The 19,561-nt window shown below is 45.5% G+C and overlaps 1 protein-coding gene across 10 annotated transcripts in view; it reads right to left on the bottom strand.

The window, feature by feature from the left end:
* Positions 1 to 19,561, bottom strand: part of LIMCH1 (LIM and calponin homology domains 1) — a 171,386-nt gene that overhangs the window by 108,482 nt on the left and 43,343 nt on the right. For 8 of the 10 annotated variants that reach the window (XM_081332433.1, XM_081332432.1, XM_081332441.1 and 5 more), the window contains one exon: positions 446 to 515. In XM_081332433.1, coding sequence (XP_081188559.1) covers positions 446 to 515 — 70 coding nt within the window. Of the gene's footprint in view, positions 1 to 434; positions 516 to 19,561 lie in introns of those variants that run through there. The other 2 variants (XM_081332437.1, XM_081332436.1) reach the window with 1 other exon arrangement.

The following is a 19,561-nucleotide window of genomic DNA, read 5'->3' on the forward strand; positions in this document are numbered from 1 at the left end:
CGAAACATCTTCAAAGAAAAGCAAGTCAGTCCAGTTGAAAAAGCACCACTGAGGACACAGATAAGCCTCCCAGTGGCTTCAACACCTCCCTAAGAGAATGCAAATGGCCAGCTGTCTGCAAGGAGTATAAATCCTTCCCTTCCCCGCCATCCGGTCAGAGCCGAAGAAGCTTCTGGGATGAGAAGCGAAACGTCTTCAAAGAAAAACACGGAAGTCCAGTTGCCTCCTGAAAAAAGCACTTTTGGAGCAAGCCTGACCTGGATGATCGGGAATCTACGTAGACAAAACTAATCGAATTTTTCCTCAGCAGGACTGCCCAGATTTAACAGATGTGTTCGTGTTACCTTTTTTTTTTTTTTTTAGAACAGATTTCTGGAAAAACACAACACGGGAGTAAAACGACAACGGAGGCGTCTCACTTACAGACTACTTACAGATTACTCACCAGACCTGCGATGGGCGTTGGCGATCTGTTGATCTTTTTGACCAATCCGGGCAGGATGGAATTCAACAACCTGTCACGAGAAAGGAGTATGGCAACGTTACCATCGGTCCCACACCTCTCTCCCCAAGCCTCAAAGCCATTGACTTGGGACAAAAGAGTTGACAAAAGCTGGCAAACACAATCGGGCGAGTCAAGATGAGCATCTACGACGCTCTGGAGAACCTGGGACTTGCGACGTGCTCTGAACTGGGAGGCATAATGAATAAAAGGCACGGGTCCAACCTGGGAAGCAACGCCCACCTTTGGGCAAACAAGAGAACTGCACCTGGGCAGTGTAGCTCAACAATTAAGTTTAATGATACAAATGAGCCAATAAATATCATGTAGGGCTCTCTGTTGGGACATTAGCAATTGCTGTATGAAGAACGGTCACAGGGATTGGGTATGTCTAGTCCAATGAAAAGAAGTCTAAGGAAAAGAAGGACTAGGGTGACATGAAAGCAGGAGACGGTGAGTTCTATTCCCGCCTTCAGCATGAAAGACAGTTGAGTGACTGGGCCAATCACCAGGAGAGGGTGAGTTCTAGTCCTGACATAGGCATGAAAGCCAGCTAGGTGGCTTTGGGCCAATCACTAGGAGAGTGGGGGTTCTAGTCCCGCCTTTGACATGAAAGCCAGTTGAGTGACTAGGCCAATCACCAGGAGAAGGTGAGTTCTAGTCCTGAATTAGGCATGAAAGCCAGCTAGGTGGCTTTGGGCCAATCACCAGGAGAGTGGGAGTTCTAGTCCCGCCTTTGACATGAAAGACTGTTGGATGACTTTGGGCCAATCACCAGGAGACAGTGAGTTCTAGTCCTGACTTAGGCATGAAAGCCAGCTAGGTGGCTTTGGGCCAATCACCAGGAGAGTGGGAGTTCTAGTCCCGCCTTTGACATGAAAGACTGTTGGATGACTTTGGGCCAATCACCAGGAGACAGTAAGTTCTAGTCCTGACTTAGGCATGAAAGCCAGTTAGGTGGCTTTGGGCCAATTACCAGGAGACGGTGAGTTCTAGTCCCGCCTTTGGCATGAAAGCCAGTTGAGTGACTGGGCCAATCACCAGGAGAGGGTGAGTTCTAGTCCTGACAGGCATGAAAGCCAGCTGGGTGACCTCAGGCCATTCACTCATTCTCAGTCCAACCCACCTCACAGGGCTGTTGTTGTGGGGAAAATAGGAGGAGGCAGATTTGTGAGATATGTTCGCCACCTTGAGTTACTTGCAGAAATAATAAGAGACAGGGTGCAAATAAATAAATAATAGAAACAAAGAAAATGTGATGATCGTTAAGCAATTACTTAAACGCTCCCCCAACAGATTACTGTAGAGATATTTTAAGCTACATAGACTTCATTTTCCCCCCCACAAAGTTTAATAAGAACAATTTAAAGACTGGGGGGAAAAAGTTAAATCTCCTGATAGAGATTTAAGGAGGACACAGCTGTGCGATCATAATTAATCCTGAATAATAATAATAATAATAATTAATAATAATAATAATAATAATAATAATAATAATAATAATAATAATAATAATAATAATAATAATAATAAGTTGGAAGGGACCTTGGAGGTCATCTAGTCCAACCCCCTGCTCAGGCAGGAAACCTGCAAGGGCCTTTAAAGAGCATTAACGTGAAAATCTCACGTGAAAAAAAAAAGTACAGGAAGTCCTCAAATTACAGTGGTTCACTTAGTGACTGTTCCAAGTTACTACAGCCCCGAAAAAAAGAGACTTATGACCATTTTTCACAATTAACGACTGTGTGATCATGGGATCAAAATGCAGGCACTTGGCAACTGGATTCATATTTATGACAGTTGCCGTGTCCCCAGGGGGGGCGTCACATGACCCTCCCTTTTTTGCGACCTCCTGGGTCGCAAAGTCCGTGGGGGCAGCCAGATTCACTTAACGACCGTGTGACTAATTTAACACCTGCGGCGACTCACTTAACGGCGGTGAGCAAAGTGGTAAAATGGAGCAGAAATTTTGTGCTCCGTTGTGGCCATAGGTCGAGGACTCTCTGTGTCGTCCAATGTGGAAGTCCCTATCTTTACTTTAAATAAGAAAAATTCTACTACCTGAATATACGATATTTGTGAAGGTTTCAAAAGCAAAAATGAACACAACGTACTGTGTCTCTGCTTGAAACTTCTCCTGGCTGTGCTTCACATCCGTTAAGTCTGATTTTTACAAAATTATAGCTCTGCAGTCGAGGCAAGGAAAGAAACAACCTATTCCCTGCATCGAGTCTGAAATTTATCTTTTCAAGGATGTGGTTCCACATCAAAGCTTAAACAAGATAACAGCCATTCCACAGTTTGAATTTCTGACTTGGTCTTCTAACGTTTAAAGTTTTTGTCACTAAGGCTCTGCCCACTGCCAGCAGTTTGATCCTGACCAGCTTACAGTTGACTCATCCTTCCATCCTTCTGTGGTCGCTAAAATGAGGACTCAGATTGTTGGGCGCCAATAGGCTGACTCTGTAAACTGCTTAGAGGGGGCTGTGAAGTGGCATATAAGTCTTAAGAGCTTTCGCTATTGCTAAAGTTACCGCAGTGGAAAGTTGGACCATAAGAAATGCTGAGCGCCAAAGAATTGAGGCCTTTGAACTCTGGTGCTGGAGAAGACTCCTGCGAGTCCCTTGGACTGCAAGGCGATCAAACCGGTCGGTCCTAGAGGAGATCAACCCTGACTGCTCTTTAGAAGGCCAGATCATGAAGCTAAAACTCAAATCCTTTGGCCACCTAATGAGAAGGAAGGACTCACTGGAGAAGAGAAAGATTGTTGGGAAAGATTGAGGGCAATAGAAGAATGGGACGACGGAGAATGAGGTGGCTGGATGGAGTCACTGAAGCAGGAGGCGTGAGCTTAAATGGACTCCAGAAGATGGTAGAGGACAGGAAGGCCTGGAGGAACGTGGTCCATGGGGTCGCGATGGGTCGGACACGACTTTGCAGCTAACAACAACAAAGTTACTGCAAAAGGGCACTGAAAATGGCAAGACCTTTATGGATGCATCAATTGTTCAACTTGACTGCAGCATCCCCCAACCCCAGGCAAAAACACACTCACGCAAAAGAAAGCTCTGGCTGCCTTAATAAAAAAAAAGCCAAATGTCGGGAGCCACATGAAATAAATCTTGTAAAAATGTTTGTGTTGGCCTGCCCTAGGGGTCACACCAGAGGTGAACAGGAAGCGAAGGCGAGGACTCCCGATTTCCAAGGGCAGGAAATGAGAAGTGTGGTTAGATCAGGGGTAGGCAACCTCGGCTCTTTTATGACTCATGGACTTCAACTCCCAGAATTCCTGAGCCAGCCACGCTGAGGGGAAAGGGAGAGGTTTCCAAGCTGAGCCATGCTGGCTCAGGAATTCTGGGAGTTGAAGTCCACCAGTCATAAAAGAGCCAAGGTTGCCTACCCCTGGCCTAGGCCTAGGCTGCTTTATGTCTTGTGGACTTCAGCTCCCAGAATTCCTGAGCCAGCCACGCTGAGGGGAAAGGGAGAGGTTTCCAAGCTGAGCCATGCTGGCTCAGGAATTCTGGGAGTTGAAGTCCACCAGTCATAAAAGAGCCAAGGTTGCCTACCCCTGGCCTAGGCCTAGGCTGCTTTATGTCTTGTGGACTTCAACTCCCAGAATTCCTGAGCCAGCCACGCTGAGGGGAAAGGGAGAGGTTTCCAAGCTGAGCCATGCTGGCTCAGGAATTCTGGGAGTTGAAGTCCACGAGTCATGAAAGAGTCATAAAAGAGCCAAGGTTGCCTAGCCCTGTTCTAGTATAAAGACCAAATCGTTTGCTCTTCAGGTCTTTGCTTCACACGCCAGTAAAATAGACCTCCTTTTTTTTTTAGCTCCAAAAAGAAAGAGTTTTTGTTTTCCCCCAGAAGAAGCCATGAATGATGTTTGCGGAGAAAATAACTCACACGAATGAAGGCGGACCTACGTGTCCCGGGATAATGTAGCAGGATCCAACTTGGCTCCGTCGGGGGGACCCGAGATTTGTGTCTTCCAAGCTTTCAGATTCATTCTGGAGCCCGTCCTCAGGGAACTTCCCTCTAGCAGAGTGTGTGCGTTGCGCTGTTCTGTGTGTGGTGCCTGTTGTGTGTGGCTTTTTGGAGGTTGGTTGGGGTGAGGATGGCTGGCCAACGGCTTAATAGCCAGCTATTACTGATCAAGGAGAGAAGCAACCTAGAACTAAGGAGGGATTTCCTGACAGTGAGAACAGTTAATCAGTGGAACAACCTGCCTCCAGAAGTTGTGAATGCTCCAACACTGGAGGTCTTCAAGAAAAGACTGGACAACCATTGGTCTGAAATGGGATAGGGTCTGGAGGTCTCCCAACCTTTTCAAATTGGTGGCCCGGAAAGAGAGGCAGGCACTGCTACGAGCGTACGCGCAAAAAAGCCGCGCACGTGCAAAAATGAGCCCCATGCACGTGGGCGCAAATGGCATTTAACAGGGAAAGGAAAGAAATTCTTTGAGAGCTAACGCAGCTGTTTTGGTATCTTGAAGATACATTGCATTCTGGGTTACTTGCTCCGAAGTTTATGGCAACAATTTATAACTAGGTTTACTTGCACAAGGAGCACTGGGAAAAAGCATGTCAGGGTTATCAGCTCAAGCTGATCCATGACCTCACTTGCCACTGAGGCCATATAGTTGTCCAACATTAAAGCTGGATTAAGAAGGAGGCCCATGTTGTAAATTTTGTCCTGACAGTGGAGTGTGACCCCCATCAATCTCAGACGTATCTCCAATTCTAAAAGTCCACACTTAGAATCTTATATCCAGTCCTATACAATCTGTTAGACAGAATGAAGATCAGGCGAAATGTTAATACCACTTTACAATGCCTTGGTGAGGCCACACTCGGAATCCTGCATCCAGTTTTGGTCACCACGATGTAAAAGAAGATGTTGAGACTCTAGAAAGAGTGCAGAGAAGAGCAACAAAGAGGATCAGGGGACTGGAGGCTAAAACATATAAGGAACGGTTGTTGGAATTGGGGCTGTTGTGTATTTACTAATTGTTATTATAGTGAGTTAAACAGAAGTTACAAGGGCTGAGGTAAAACCGCGGCAGCTTTTGACAGCTGTCAAAAGCTGCCGGGCGAAACCGCGCAAGCGCCAACAATTGACAGTTCAACACGCGCTACAGATGACAGCTCCGAGCTGTCAAAACCGGACGGCTCCGATTGGCGGAGACTACGGCGCGGGAACAGACTCACCCCTGATTGGTCAAGCCGCCGGCAGCTGTCAGTATAAATAGATGTCTTGTTCCCTTGTTCTTTGCCTGGTTCCAAATAAAAAGTTAAACTGTTAACTTGCTGTCTCGCCTGCTTCTTGAGTAAAGCACTGGCGACGAAGGTGGGATGCTGCTTGCTTAGCTGAAGTCACTACCTAAGGGGAGAAGAGATTTTTTCCCTTAGCCGAGCTGGTCACTTGCTGAAGTCACTGGAAGTCAAACTTCCATTCAACGCAAGCAGCGGCACCTCAATTACAGACAGCATGACGAACCACGGCCACATTCGAGAATTCGATACCCGCCACCCAGAAGGCTGGGAATCGCATCTGGGCCAGGTAGAAGGGTACCTGGTAGTCAAGAAGATCACGGATGACCGGGCCAAGGCGGCCGCCCTCCTCTGGCTCAGCGGCCCCGCCGTTTATGATGCCGCTGTGGGGATCTTCACCCCGGAGCCGGTCGCCACCATCTCCTATGCAGACCTCACTGAGGGGCTGAGTAAATACTTCATGCCCCTCAAGTCAGAACTCTACTGGAGAGTGAACTTCGCTCGGAAACTCCAGCTTCCTGACGAGCCAGCAAATGACTTCATAACCAGGGTCAGACATGCCGCACGTCGGTGCCGGTTCCCGGATTTGGAAGACCGAATCCGGGACCAGATTGTCATAGGGCTCAAGGACGAACGGCTGAGGAAGAAGCTGATCGCCAAGCCTGAAATGACAATGACCGATGTGGCTAGGGAAGTCATCGCATACGAAGACTGCCACGGAGACGACCGACGGGTACCGGACAGCGGACCACGGGGGTCCGTGCACCAGGAAGACGGCAGGTTCAGCGGGTCTGAGGACGACGATGGCCCCACAGATATAGACGCGGTGCAACGGCGGTTCGAGAAACTGAGGATGCAACGCAACTACAAGGGGGGCCCTGCCAACAATCAGAGGGGGCCCAACTTCCCGACAAACAGGGCGAAGTGTGCCAGTTGCGGCGGAAGCCACCCTAGGGCAACGTGCCGGTTCCGCAGTGCCAAATGCCACGGGTGCGGGAAGACAGGCCACCTCAAAGCCGTGTGCCGCAGCCGGAGCCGGGAAAACCTGCACGACCTGGAGGTGACAGCCGAAGGTATGGCCCCATATACACTCAGAGCTAGGCACAGCCCCAGAACCCCAGTGTCTAATGTAAGGGGGAGGGCGGAGAAACATACAGTCCACAGCATTCTTAAGCCCAAAATCAAGGTGGACGTCCGGATTCATGGAATTCCCTGTGAGATGGAGGTGGACTCTGGGTCCTCCGTCTCACTAATCTCATGGCAAACGTACAGGGACATTTGTAACCGAAGTAGGAAAAGGCCCGCCCTTAGACCCACCAAACTCCGCCTAGCCGACTTCCAGAAAACGCCCATTAAACTCCGGGGAAAAGCTTCCGTCCCCGTAGAGTTCAAAAAATTTAAAGGATCCCTTCCTATTTTGGTGACCCAAGAAAACAGAATAAGCCTGCTAGGATTAGACTGGTTTGAGGCACTAGGAATAGCGTTGACAGGTGTCAACGCCATTCAGCTGTCAAAATTGGAATCCGTCTGCTGTCAATTCGCGGACGTTTTTGACAGCTCACTAGGGAAATACACGGGACCGCCCGTATCACTTAAACTGAACCCAAATGTGATGCCTGTCAGAATCAAGGCCAGAAGGGTTCCCTTCGCCTTGAGGGAAAAAATAGAAGCGGAGCTTGACAGATTAACAAACTTAGGGGTCCTCGAACCGGTAGAAGGGGCCGAGTGGGAGACACCCATAGTGACCCCAGTTAAACCAAACGGCCAAATTAGATTATGTGCCGATTATAAAGCGACCCTCAACCTCGCTTTAAACGCACATGCCTACCCGGTACCGGCTGTCAAAGACATCCTCGCGGCCATTAAGTCAGGCGCCATATTTGCCAAGTTAGACTTGGCGCAGGCGTATTTACAGTTGCCTGTCACCCCTGACACCGCTTTGGCTCAAACAATAGTCACCCACAAGGGAGCATTCAAAATTAACCGCCTTCAATTCGGCATCTCTGCAGCCCCGGGAATCTTCCAGGAAATCATGGAGAAAACACTTAAGGGAATTCCCGGGGTCTGCCCATATTTTGACGACGTCCTAATTGCAGGGGAATCAGAAAATGACCTGGCTGACAAACTAACTAAGGTACTCCTAAGGTTCAGGAAGGCCGGTCTCAAATTAAAAAGAGACAAATGCTCCATCGGGGTGCCCTCAACAGAGTTCTTAGGTTTTAAAATAGACGCTAAGGGAATTCACCCCACGGACACAAAAATTAAAGCTATCAAAACAGCACCGACCCCCAAAAACAAACAAGAACTTCAGGCTTTCTTAGGGTTAGTCAACTTTTACCACACCTTCCTACCGCATAAAGCCTCCATTGCAGAACCCTTACATAGATTATTAGACAAGGGCAAACCCTGGACGTGGACCCCTGAGCATGATAAAAGTTTTAACCTCCTAAAAAACTTACTCTCCAGCAGCACAACGGTAGCCCTGTTTAACGATCAGCTGCCCTTATGTCTCGCCTGCGATGCCTCCCCGTACGGCATCGGAGCGGTCCTAAGCCATTTAACTAAAGAAGGAATACAGACCCCTGTAGCGTTCTATTCGAGAACGCTGTCAAAACCTGAGCGGAATTACGCTCAAATCGATAAAGAGGCTCTAGCTATAGTGGCCAGCGTAAAAAAATTTCATGATTACCTGTATGGCCGACCATTTACTATTTATACTGATCATAAACCCCTGTTAGGACTCTTTACAGTAAACAGGCTAACGCCACAAATATTATCTCCCCGCATCCTGAGATGGTCTACATTTCTATCAGCCTATTCGTACAAACTAGAATACAGACCAGGGAAAACCATGGGCCATGCAGACGGCCTGAGCAGACTGCCGCAAACAACTGTTGACCCAGACCCAGCACCAGCTGGAAGAATACTGGCTATCTCTGAGCTGCCAGAATGCCCCTTATCTGTCAAAGATATCTCCGCAGCTACCGCGGCAGACAAAATCCTAGGCAGAGTCCTAGGATATGTCACAACGGGCTGGCAATATTCGCCCCAGGAACCACAATTCCAACCTTACTTCTTAAAACAAAAGGAATTATCCACCCATCAGGGATGTCTCTTATGGGGCAGCAGAGTAATCATCCCTGACAAACACAGACTTAAAGTACTAGAGAGCCTCCACGAAGGGCACCCGGGCACCGTCAAAATGAAGGCTCTGGCCAGGAGCTATGTTTGGTGGCCGGGTATAGACAAACACATTGAGGCACACGTAGCTGGCTGCTATTCCTGCCAGCTAGTTAGAGCAGCCCAGCCACAGGCGTCCATACATAGATGGGAAACGACAAAGTCACCTTGGTCTCGCATTCATATAGATTATGCAGGTCCGTTCCAGGGACAATCATTCCTAATTGTCGTAGACAGCTTTTCAAAATGGCTAGAAGTGGCACCAGTAGCCAATACAACTTCCTCGGCCACTATACAAGTTTTAAGGGGATTATTCGCCACGCATGGCCTCCCTGATGTTATAGTTTCCGATAACGGCCCCCAATTTACCTCCTACGAATTCCAGAGTTTCACAACGGCGAACTCTATTAGGCACACCACCTCGGCTCCCTTTCACCCATCGTCGAACGGCTTGGCAGAGGTGATGGTAAAATCAACCAAGGAGGCACTGCGCAAGATCATCTCCGGCAACTGGCACCAAAGACTGGCACAATTTCTTCTCTCCCAACACACCACGCCTTGCACAACTACCGGAAAGTCCCCAGCAGAGCTTCGCTGGGGCAAAAGATTGACCACCAGACTGGACCGTCTCCACCCAGACAGATCCCCTCCAGACCCAGAACTACCCCTCCATCATAGAACTCTCAACACTGGGCAAGCTGTCTGGGCTAGAAACTATGGGGGAGGGAACAAATGGACACAAGGGGTGGTCATCGAACAAACAGGCCCCTTATCATACATCATTGACATTGGACAAAATATACATATCCGCCGACACATAGACCAACTACGCCAACGCAGTCCTCAAAACATAGGGGGTAGGGGGGACGACGAAATACCGACAGAAGCACCGGCGCAAAGACTGGCACGTCAAGACTCCCCTGACCGGAACATACCATTTCAACACCCCACTCCAATCAACGCAGATCCAGCAGAGCCAAACCCCCCACCCCCGGAGCCAACCCAAGAAGCGCCAAAAGAACCAGAACATACTACCGAGACTACCCCCCGGCGCTCCGAGAGATTAAAGAAACCTCCCACATACCTGAAAGACTACGAATGGGGAAACCCAAAAAAGAAACAGTTGGGGTAAATTCAACTCAATCAGAGGGAGGGGGAAGGGGTGTTGTGTATTTACTAATTGTTATTATAGTGAGTTAAACAGAAGTTACAAGGGCTGAGGTAAAACCGCGGCAGCTTTTGACAGCTGTCAAAAGCTGCCGGGCGAAACCGCGCAAGCGCCAACAATTGACAGTTCAACACGCGCTACAGATGACAGCTCCGAGCTGTCAAAACCGGACGGCTCCGATTGGCGGAGACTACGGCGCGGGAACAGACTCACCCCTGATTGGTCAAGCCGCCGGCAGCTGTCAGTATAAATAGATGTCTTGTTCCCTTGTTCTTTGCCTGGTTCCGAATAAAAAGTTAAACTGTTAACTTGCTGTCTCGCCTGCTTCTTGAGTAAAGCAGGGGCTGTCTAGTTTAATGAAGAGAAAAACCATGGGTGACATGATAGCAGCGTTCCAATATCTCAGGGGCTGCCCCAAAGAAGAGGGAGTCAAGCTATTCTCCAAAGCGCCCAAAGGCAGGAGAAGAAGCAACAGGTGGAAACTAACTAAGGAGAGAAGCAACCTGGAACTAAGGAGGAAATTCCTGACATTGAGAACAGTTAGCCACTGGAACAACCTGCCTCCAGAAGCGGTGAATGCTCCAACACTGGAAGTTTTTAAGAAGAGACTGGACAAGCGTTTGTCTGAAATGTTATAGGTTTTCCTGTTTGAGCAGGGGGTTGGACTAGAAGACCTCCAAGGTCCCTTCCAACTCCATTATTCTATTCTATTCTGTTAGTAATGCACGGCTGTGAGAGTTGGACCATAAGGAAGGCTGAGCACCCAAGAACTGATGCTTTTCAATTGTGGTGCTGGAGAAGCCTCTTCAGAGTCCCTTGGACTGCAAGGAGATCCAATCAGTCGATCCTAAAGGGAATCCACCCTGCTTGTTCTTTGGAAAGAGGGAGACTGAAGCTGAAGCTCAAATATCCTGGCCACCCAATGAGAAAAGAGGGCTCATTGGAGAAGACACTGATGTTAGGAAAGATGGAAGGGGACAGCAGAGGATGAGATGATTAGATGGTGTCATTGACTCAATGAACACAAATTTGGGCAAACTCCGGGAGACTGTGGCAGACAGAAATGTGGGGGGGGGGGCTGGCGTGCCATAATCCATGGGGGTCTCAAAGAGTCGGATATAACCTAATGACCGAACTCCAAAAATATAATCTGTAAAATAAGAGCTGAGGAAAGACTATCCCAGATCTTCTGCGGCCTCTTTTTAAGATTTTGTTTCACTTCAGTAGACGTTTAACTATTTAAACCAGGGGGTCTTCAAACATGGCCCTTTGACGACTTGTGGACTTCAACTCCCAGAATTCCTCAGCTAGGCACGCCGTGCCTGGCTGAGGAATTCTGGGAGTTGAAGTCCACAAGTCGTCAAAGGGCCATGTTTGAAGACCCCTGCTTCTGAACTTCAACTCCCAAAATTCCTCAGCCAGGCAAGCTGACTGAGGAATTCTGGGAGTTGAAGTCCACAAGTCATCAAAGGGCCATGTTTGAAGACACACATACACACACACACACACACACACACACACACGGTTTAAACAAATCAGCCGAAGCTTTGCTCTCAGTACTCGGATGATGATTTTTTTTTTAATCAAACGGCTGACCAGGAGAAACATGTATTCTGGGCAAACACCACGTCTGCATGCTTTTCGTTCGTTCGAAAGAGATTGCAAACGAAATAAGATGAAGACACGAGGGTCGTTCGCGCTGGAACAGAGATTGCTGGAAATCATAAGGCTGCTTGAATGATCTAGTTTCCTATAGCAAGAGCTCAACATGGGGAAATGTGTGTTTTGTTTTGTTTTCACGATTAGTTAAAAGAAAACAAAAAGATTAACTTCAAATATTTCATCTGGAAGAAATGTCTGGGGTGAATGCTAGAGAAAAATAATGGTGTCAAACGGCTAGAGGCTTATTTATTTATTTAAAAGGTGCACATGTTTGGAAAAAAAAAACACAAAATCTGGGTAAGCTTACAACCACCCTTAAAAATGAGAGAACAATTAAAGTGCCAAAAAATAAAAGCCTGGTGTTTCAGCCATCCTCTTTGAACAGAACAATCTACGAGCTCCTAGAAGCTCTATTGTAGTATATTCTTAAGTTCACCCCAATAATTTACACCTAAGGTTACCTGTACAAGGAGTGTGGAGGGGGGGGAGAGCATGTCAGGTTTATCAGCCAAAGCTGATCAGATGACCTCATTTGCCACTGAAGCCCTAGAGTTATCCAACATCAAAGCTGGATTAAGAAGGAGGCCTATGTTGTAAACCTTGTCCTGAACTCTGACCTGTGACCCCATCAGTCTAAGAGGTATCTCCCAGTTCTAAAGGTGCTTTAAAAAAAAGGTGGGGGGGCAGAATGGAAAAAGTTCAGAGAAGAGCAGCTAAGATGATCAAAGGCCTGGAGACTAAGACATATGAAGAAGGGCTGCAGGATTTGGGTTCGGCTAGTCTAGAGAAAAGAAGGACTGGGGGGGACGACATGATAGCAGTCTTCCAGTGTTTGAAGGGGCTGCCACAGAGAAGACGGGGTCAGTTAATTTTCCAAAGCCCCTGAAGGCTGGACAAGAAGCAACGGATAGAAACTAATCAAGGAGAGAAGCAAACTAGAATGAAGGAGAAATTTCCTGACAGAGAGGACAATTAACCAATCGAACAGAAGTTGCCTCCAGAAGTTGTAGGTGCTCCATCACTGAAGGCTTACAAGAAGAGACTGGACAGCCATTTGTCTGAAACGGTATAAGGTGTTCTCTTTGAGCAGGGGGTTGGACTAGATGACCTCCAGGTTCCTATTCTATTTTATTCTATTCTGTTCTGTTCAATTCTATTCGCATCCCATTCTTTATTCTATTCTATTCTGTTCTGTTCTGTTCTGTTCTAAGTCTATTCCATTCCATTCCATCCCATCCCATCCCATCCCATTCCATTCTATTCTTATTCTTCAATCAATTTATTCTATTCTATTCTATTCTATTCTATTCTATTCTATTCTATTCTATTCTATTCTATTATTCTATTCTATTCTATTCTATTCTATTCTATTCTATTCTATTCTATTCTTCAATCAATTTATTCTATTCTATTCTTATTCTTCAATCAATTTATTCTATTCTATTCTATTCTATTCTATTCTATTCTATTCTATTCTATTCTATTCTATTCTATTCTATTCTATTCTATTCTATTCTAATATCAATTTATTCTATTCTATTCTATTCTATTCTATTCTATTCTATTCTTATTCTTATTCTTCAATCAATTTATTCTATTCTATTCTATTCTATTCTATTCTATTCTTATTCTTCAATCAATTTATTCTATTCTATTCTATTCTATTCTATTCTATTCTATTCTATTCTATTCTATTCTATTCTATTCTATTCTATTCTATTCTATTCTATTCTAATATCAATTTATTCTATTCTATTCTATTCTATTCTATTCTATTCTATTCTATTCTATTCTATTCTATTCTATTCTTCAATCAATTTATTCTATTCTATTCTATTCTTATTCTTCAATCAATTTATTCTATTCTATTCTATTCTATTCTTCTATTCTATTCTATTCTATTCTATTCTATTCTATTCTATTCTATTCTATTCTATTCTATTCTATTCTATTCTATTCTATTCTATTCTATTCTATTCCTATCCTGTTCTCTATTCTATTCTAGGCCCAATTAAACTTATTTATTGCCACTCATAGCTATGCACAGAAAATTTCTCAACAAAGGGTTGGCACCTATTTGGAGTTAGATAAAGGTCAACAGAATTCATTCAAGGGAGGCTGGATTTCATTCACTTGTGGCTACTTAGGGATTCCAGGCTAATCCCTCTTTTGACTCCACCACCCAGATTCCGCCACTCCTTCCCCTACAACTTTGTTAAAGTTTTGGAAAACGTAGCCATTTTTTATTTGAAGACTGTTTTAAAAAGTTAATTTCAAAGGAAGAGGGGGAAAAAATCATACCCTTCCATAGCAAAATGCATTTTTTGGCTCCTAGCCTTTCAAGTCTTTCTTCCTTCTCCAATTATATCCTTTCCATTTTTGTCTAAAAGTTTTCAAGTTGCCCTTTGATAACGTTTAATGTTGCTTTGGCTCTGGACCAAGATCAAATTATAATCTTTCTTGTACATGGTACAAGACAGAATAGGTTCCTGTTCTGGCCAACGTCCTCCTCTGGATTTAGATTTTTGTCCTGAGTGAAACTTAACATCTTCCTCCAGTCTAAATACCAGACAAATCCATGAAGCCAATAACAACTTGTTGTTCAAATATCCAGCGACATAAATTTGAGAAAAGTGTCAAGCTGCTGTCATTTAACAGCATGGGTCATACATATTGTTCCTGCGAGAACTAATAATTGGCGTAGGTATATGGATGCAAGTTCCTAATATAACAAAACAAAGCTAACAATCTGGCTGAAAACAAACCCCTTCTTTACTAGTAATTGTATATGTTGTAAAGCTGTTACTGCTACTATGCAGCAATAAATTGACAAGCATCAAACAGTAAGCGAATAACAGAGTTGGAAGGGACCTTGGAGGTCTTCTAGTCCAACCCCCATGCTCAAGCAGGAAACCCTATACAATTCCAGACAAATGGTTGTCCAATTTCTGCTTAAAAGCCTCCGGTGATGGAGCACCCACAACTTCTGGAGACAACTCATTCCAATGATTAACTGTTTTAACTGTCAGGAATTTTCTCCTTAGTTCTAGGTTGCTTCTCTCCTTGACTAGTTTCCATCCGTTGCTTCTTGTCCTGCTTTCAGGTGCTTTGGAGAACAGCTTGACTCCCTCTTCTTTGGGGCAACCCCTGAGATACTGGAACACTGCTATCATGTCACCCCTCACCCTTCTCTTCATTAAACTAAAAGGTAAAAAAGGTAAAGTTTCCCCCGCACATGCATGCTAGTCGTTTCCGACTCTAGGGGCCGGTGCTCATCTCCGTTTCAAAGCCGAAGAGCCAGCGCTTCTCCGAGGACGTCTCCGTGGTCATGTGGCCAACATGACTAGACGCCAAAGGCACACGGAACGCTGTTACCTTCCCACCGTAGTGGTCCCTATTTTTCTACTTGCATTTTTACGTGCTTTCGAACTGCTAGGTTGGCAGAAGCTGGGACGAGTAACAGGCGCTCACTCTGCTACGCGGCACGGGGGATTCGACCCACCAAACTGCTGACCATCTGATCGACAAGCTCAGCGTCCTAACCCACTGAGCCACCGCGTCCCTTGTTCATTAAACTACACATACCCAATTCCAGCAGCCGTTCCTTATATGTTTTACCCTCCAGTCCCTTAATCATCTTTGTTGCTCTTCTCTGCACTCTTTCTAGAATCTCGACATCTTTTTTACATCATGGTGACCAAAACTGGATGCCGTATTCCAAGGGTGGCCTTACCAAAGCATTGTAAAGCGGTGATCGGGATTCTGTCTTTTGGTTAATGCAGCCTAGGACTGTGTTGGCTTTTTTGGCAGCTGCAGCACACGGCTGGCTCATATTTAAGTGCTTGTCCACTAGGACTCAGAGATCCCTCTCACAGTTGCTACTATTGAGCAAGGTAAGGTTGCACATTTCTTGGCTAAATGTGGAATCTTACTTTTCTCCATAGTGAATTTCATTTTGTTAGATGGCGCCCAGTGTTCAAGTCTGTCCAGATCCTTCTGTATCTTAAGCCTGTCTTCTGGAGTATTGGCTATTTCTGTCAACTTGGTGTGATCTATAATAATACAATAACCATTCTTTGAACCTTGAAACACATACAAATACATACTAAACACGGACTAGAAAACCAGGTTTGTTTGCTTTTTTTAATACGGTATTTCATATTTTTTAACCGCCCAAATCCAGATATTTTTTTTCTCGCTCTCTCTTTTAATTTCGCTCTTCCAGGTACAAAATTGTACTAAGACAATTTTGGAACATACATAAGGAAATGATGATACACACAGCACACAAAAGCTAATACGTTTGATGCCAAGCACTACTATATCCAGGTATATTTCTAAAACTCAAATATTGTTCTGCCTAGCTCATTGAGTGAGCTGGAGGTAGCATGCATTTTACATGGAAATTCAAAATTCTGTGGTTGCTGAACACTTTTGATTAGAGACCTTAGGCAATAAATAACCAGGATAACTTTCAGAGTTATGGAAGTTTTCATGCCACAAATACGCTTTATGAACTGCTAGATGTACCCCTTGCTTGATTAATTCAAAATACTTACGAGATTTACTTTCCTGTTTTAAATTTATTAAGATTGCTTGCTTAGGTTTTTGTTTTTTTAAAAAAATTTCAATCTATTTTAATGCTCCTTCTAAAAGGCTTAGGACGGTTTTGATTTCTTATTATTTCTTTTAAAGGGAAAATGGTTAATATAGTGCCAGATGCAGCTATACATAGCAATCTTCTTCAATTTGATAGACTAAGGGGGGACATGACAGCAGCCTTCCAATATATGGGGCGCTGCCACAAAGAAGAAGGGGAGGGGGCGCGGACAAGAAACAATGGATGGAAACTAATCAAGGAGAGAAGCAACCTGGAATTAAGGAGAAACTTCCTGATAATGAGAACAATTGACCAGTGGAACAGCCAGAAGTTCTGGGCGCTCCATCACTGCAGGTTTTTAAGAAAAGACTGGACAGCCACTGGTCTGAAATGGTATAGGGCACGGGTAGGCAACCTCGGCTCTTTTATGACTCATGGACTTCAACTGAGTCAGCTGACTCAGGAATTCTGGGAGTTGAAGTCCATGAGTCGTAAAAGAGCCGAGGTTGCCTACCCCTGGTATAGGGTCTCCTGCTTGAGCAGAGGGGTTGGACTAGATGACCTACAAGGTCCCTTTCCGATTCAATAATTCATTAACCAGCAAGTCCCACGCACATAGAGAGCCTCCAGTCAGGGAAGCCCAGTTTATATTTGCTTTTATGTCGTAACTTATTCTTCTACAGACCGTTTCTGTTCCAGCATGCAAGGATTTGCTCCAGATGGTCCACAGGAGTAGAATATTTCAAACCTGGGTTTAAAATAACCTTGGAACCGTAGCTAATGGAAGAACTCTTCTCTAAGTAGGGATCTATCTTTCCCTGCCAGACTCCTAAACCACACACACACACACACACACACACACACACACACACACAAATTTTGAGTCTCAGACTAAGGAGCCTCTTGCGATGCTTATGGGAGACAGGTGTCTCTACAAGAATTTGAATTTTCCAGGGAAATCTTAGTTCCAACGAAATGTTTTCCCTTTGCGATCCAGGCTGTGATCTGCAGTTCGTCGCTGACTGGCTGGTTCAGAAACCAGCACATTTATCAAAATGTTCGGGATATACAGGATGACAATGTCAACCCACTCTTCCCAAGTCTCCAGGTCTTCTCAATTTTGAAATGCAGACAGTCCTCAACTTACAACTGCTCGTTTAGTGCAGGGGTGGGCAACCTTAGCTCTTTTATGACTGGTGTACTTGCAACTCCCAGAATTCCTGAGCCAGCCATGCTGAGGGGAGAGGTTTCCAAGCTGAGCCATGCTGGCTCAGGAATTCTGGGAGTTGAAGTCCACGCGTCATAAAAGAGCCGAGGTTGCCTACCCCTGGTTTAGTGACTGTTCGAAGTTACCACAGTACTGAAAAAAGTGAGTTATGACCGTTTTCCACCACGTATAACCGTTGTAGCAGCCCCTGGTCACGTGATCAAAATTCAAATGCTCGGAAACTGGCATGAACTTATGACGGTTGCAGTGCCCCGGAGTGTCCCGTCATCCCCTTTTGTGACCTCCCGACAAGCAAAGTCAATGGGGGAAGCCAGATTCTCTTAACAACAATAGAGCCTTGGTGGAGCAGTGGGCTAATGCCTCCTTAAGTAACACCAGCTGCCTGCAATTAGTGCAGGTTCGAGTCCCACCAGGCTCAAGGTTGACTCAGCCTTCCATCCTTCCGAGGTAGGTAAAATGAGGACCCAGATTGTTGGGGGCAATTAAGCTGACTTTGTAATAATGCCGCTTGGGGGGTGTATGAAAGCCCTAATAAGCAGGCATATACATAGAATGAAGGCTACTGCTAAGCTTGTAAGCCGCCCTGAGTCTTCGGAGAAGGGCGGGATATAAATGGAATTAAAATAAATAAAAAAATAAAATAAATAAATATTGCCTTTTTGGCACCGTCAAAATGCAAATGCTCAGAAACTGGCACGTACGTAGGACGGTTTCAGCTCTTTTGTTTTCATTATAATTTTTTATCACGCCACTTCTCGGCCAGAGAAGATCATTTTTCATTCAGAGGATCGTTAAGAGGAAAGTTGAGGGGGGAAAAAATGTAAAAAAATCTCCCTCATGAAAGAAAGTCTCCACGGAAATCAGCTTTGCCCGTTTATGGGGAAAAAAACAAAACTTGGCAAGATTTCAGCACTGGAAGATCTGGGGTGTTTAGTTTACTCTGCAGTAACCCTAACTTAAACTAATTTAGGGTTCCCCCGCACATGCATGCTAGTCGTTTCCGACTCTAGGGGCCGGTGCTCATCTCCGTTTCAAAGCCGAAGAGCCAGCGCTTGTCCGAGGACGTCTCTGTGGTCCTGTGGCCGGCATGACTAGACGCGAAAGGCGCACGGAACGCTGTTACCTTCCCACCGTAGCGGTCCCTATTTTTCTACTTGCATTTTTACGTGCTTTCGAACTGCTAGGTTGGCAGAAGCTGGGACGAGTAACAGGCGCTCGCTCTGTTACGCGGCACTCGGGATTCGACCCACCAAACTGCCGACCTTCTGATTGACAAGCTCAGCGTCCTAACCCACTGAGCCACCGCGTCCCTAAGCTAATTTAGACACCCAGAAAAGAAAGGGAAAAAAAGACCTGTTCTTATATGATCTGGCACACGATGACAATTCTTAATAAAATTGCTGCGTGCAGTAGTATTCACTCCAGATCCCTCAGCCAGAAGCCATAAAATCATTGTGCAGAAAACAAAAAAGGTCAGCACTTAACTACATCTGGATTAAAGATAAGAACCGGTCACGGTTTTGAAAAGCAGAAATAAATCTTCTTTAAAAGCTCCCCCCACAAAAAAAAAAAACACGTCTGGAGAAAGTGTTCACATTTTCAGATTTCCTCTCTGCTGTCGGTGCTATAAGGCGTGTATCGCTTTCCCGGTCTGGCTTTCAAGTCTGGTTAAAGAGAAGCTGCCAATTTTGAGATAAGTGGGCTCCTGACGCTTTGTGGGGGACATGCGATAATGTAGGAGAGAAGAGAGGATGAAATAAGGTGTGTGTGTGTGTGTGTGTCTACGCCTTCAACCTTCACTCTGCAATTGGAAGGTCCACGTTGTAAACTCCCACAGAGGTTTTTTACAGGTGCCCTAAGCCCAATTTTCCTGTCAACAAAAGTGCATATAGTCAAGGCCATGGTCTTCCCAGTTGCAATGTATGGCAGTGAAAGTTGGACCATAAGAAAGGCT

Source organism: Vipera berus, assembly GCF_964194415.1.
Source record: "Vipera berus genome assembly, chromosome: 7".
NCBI lineage: Eukaryota > Metazoa > Chordata > Lepidosauria > Squamata > Viperidae > Vipera > Vipera berus.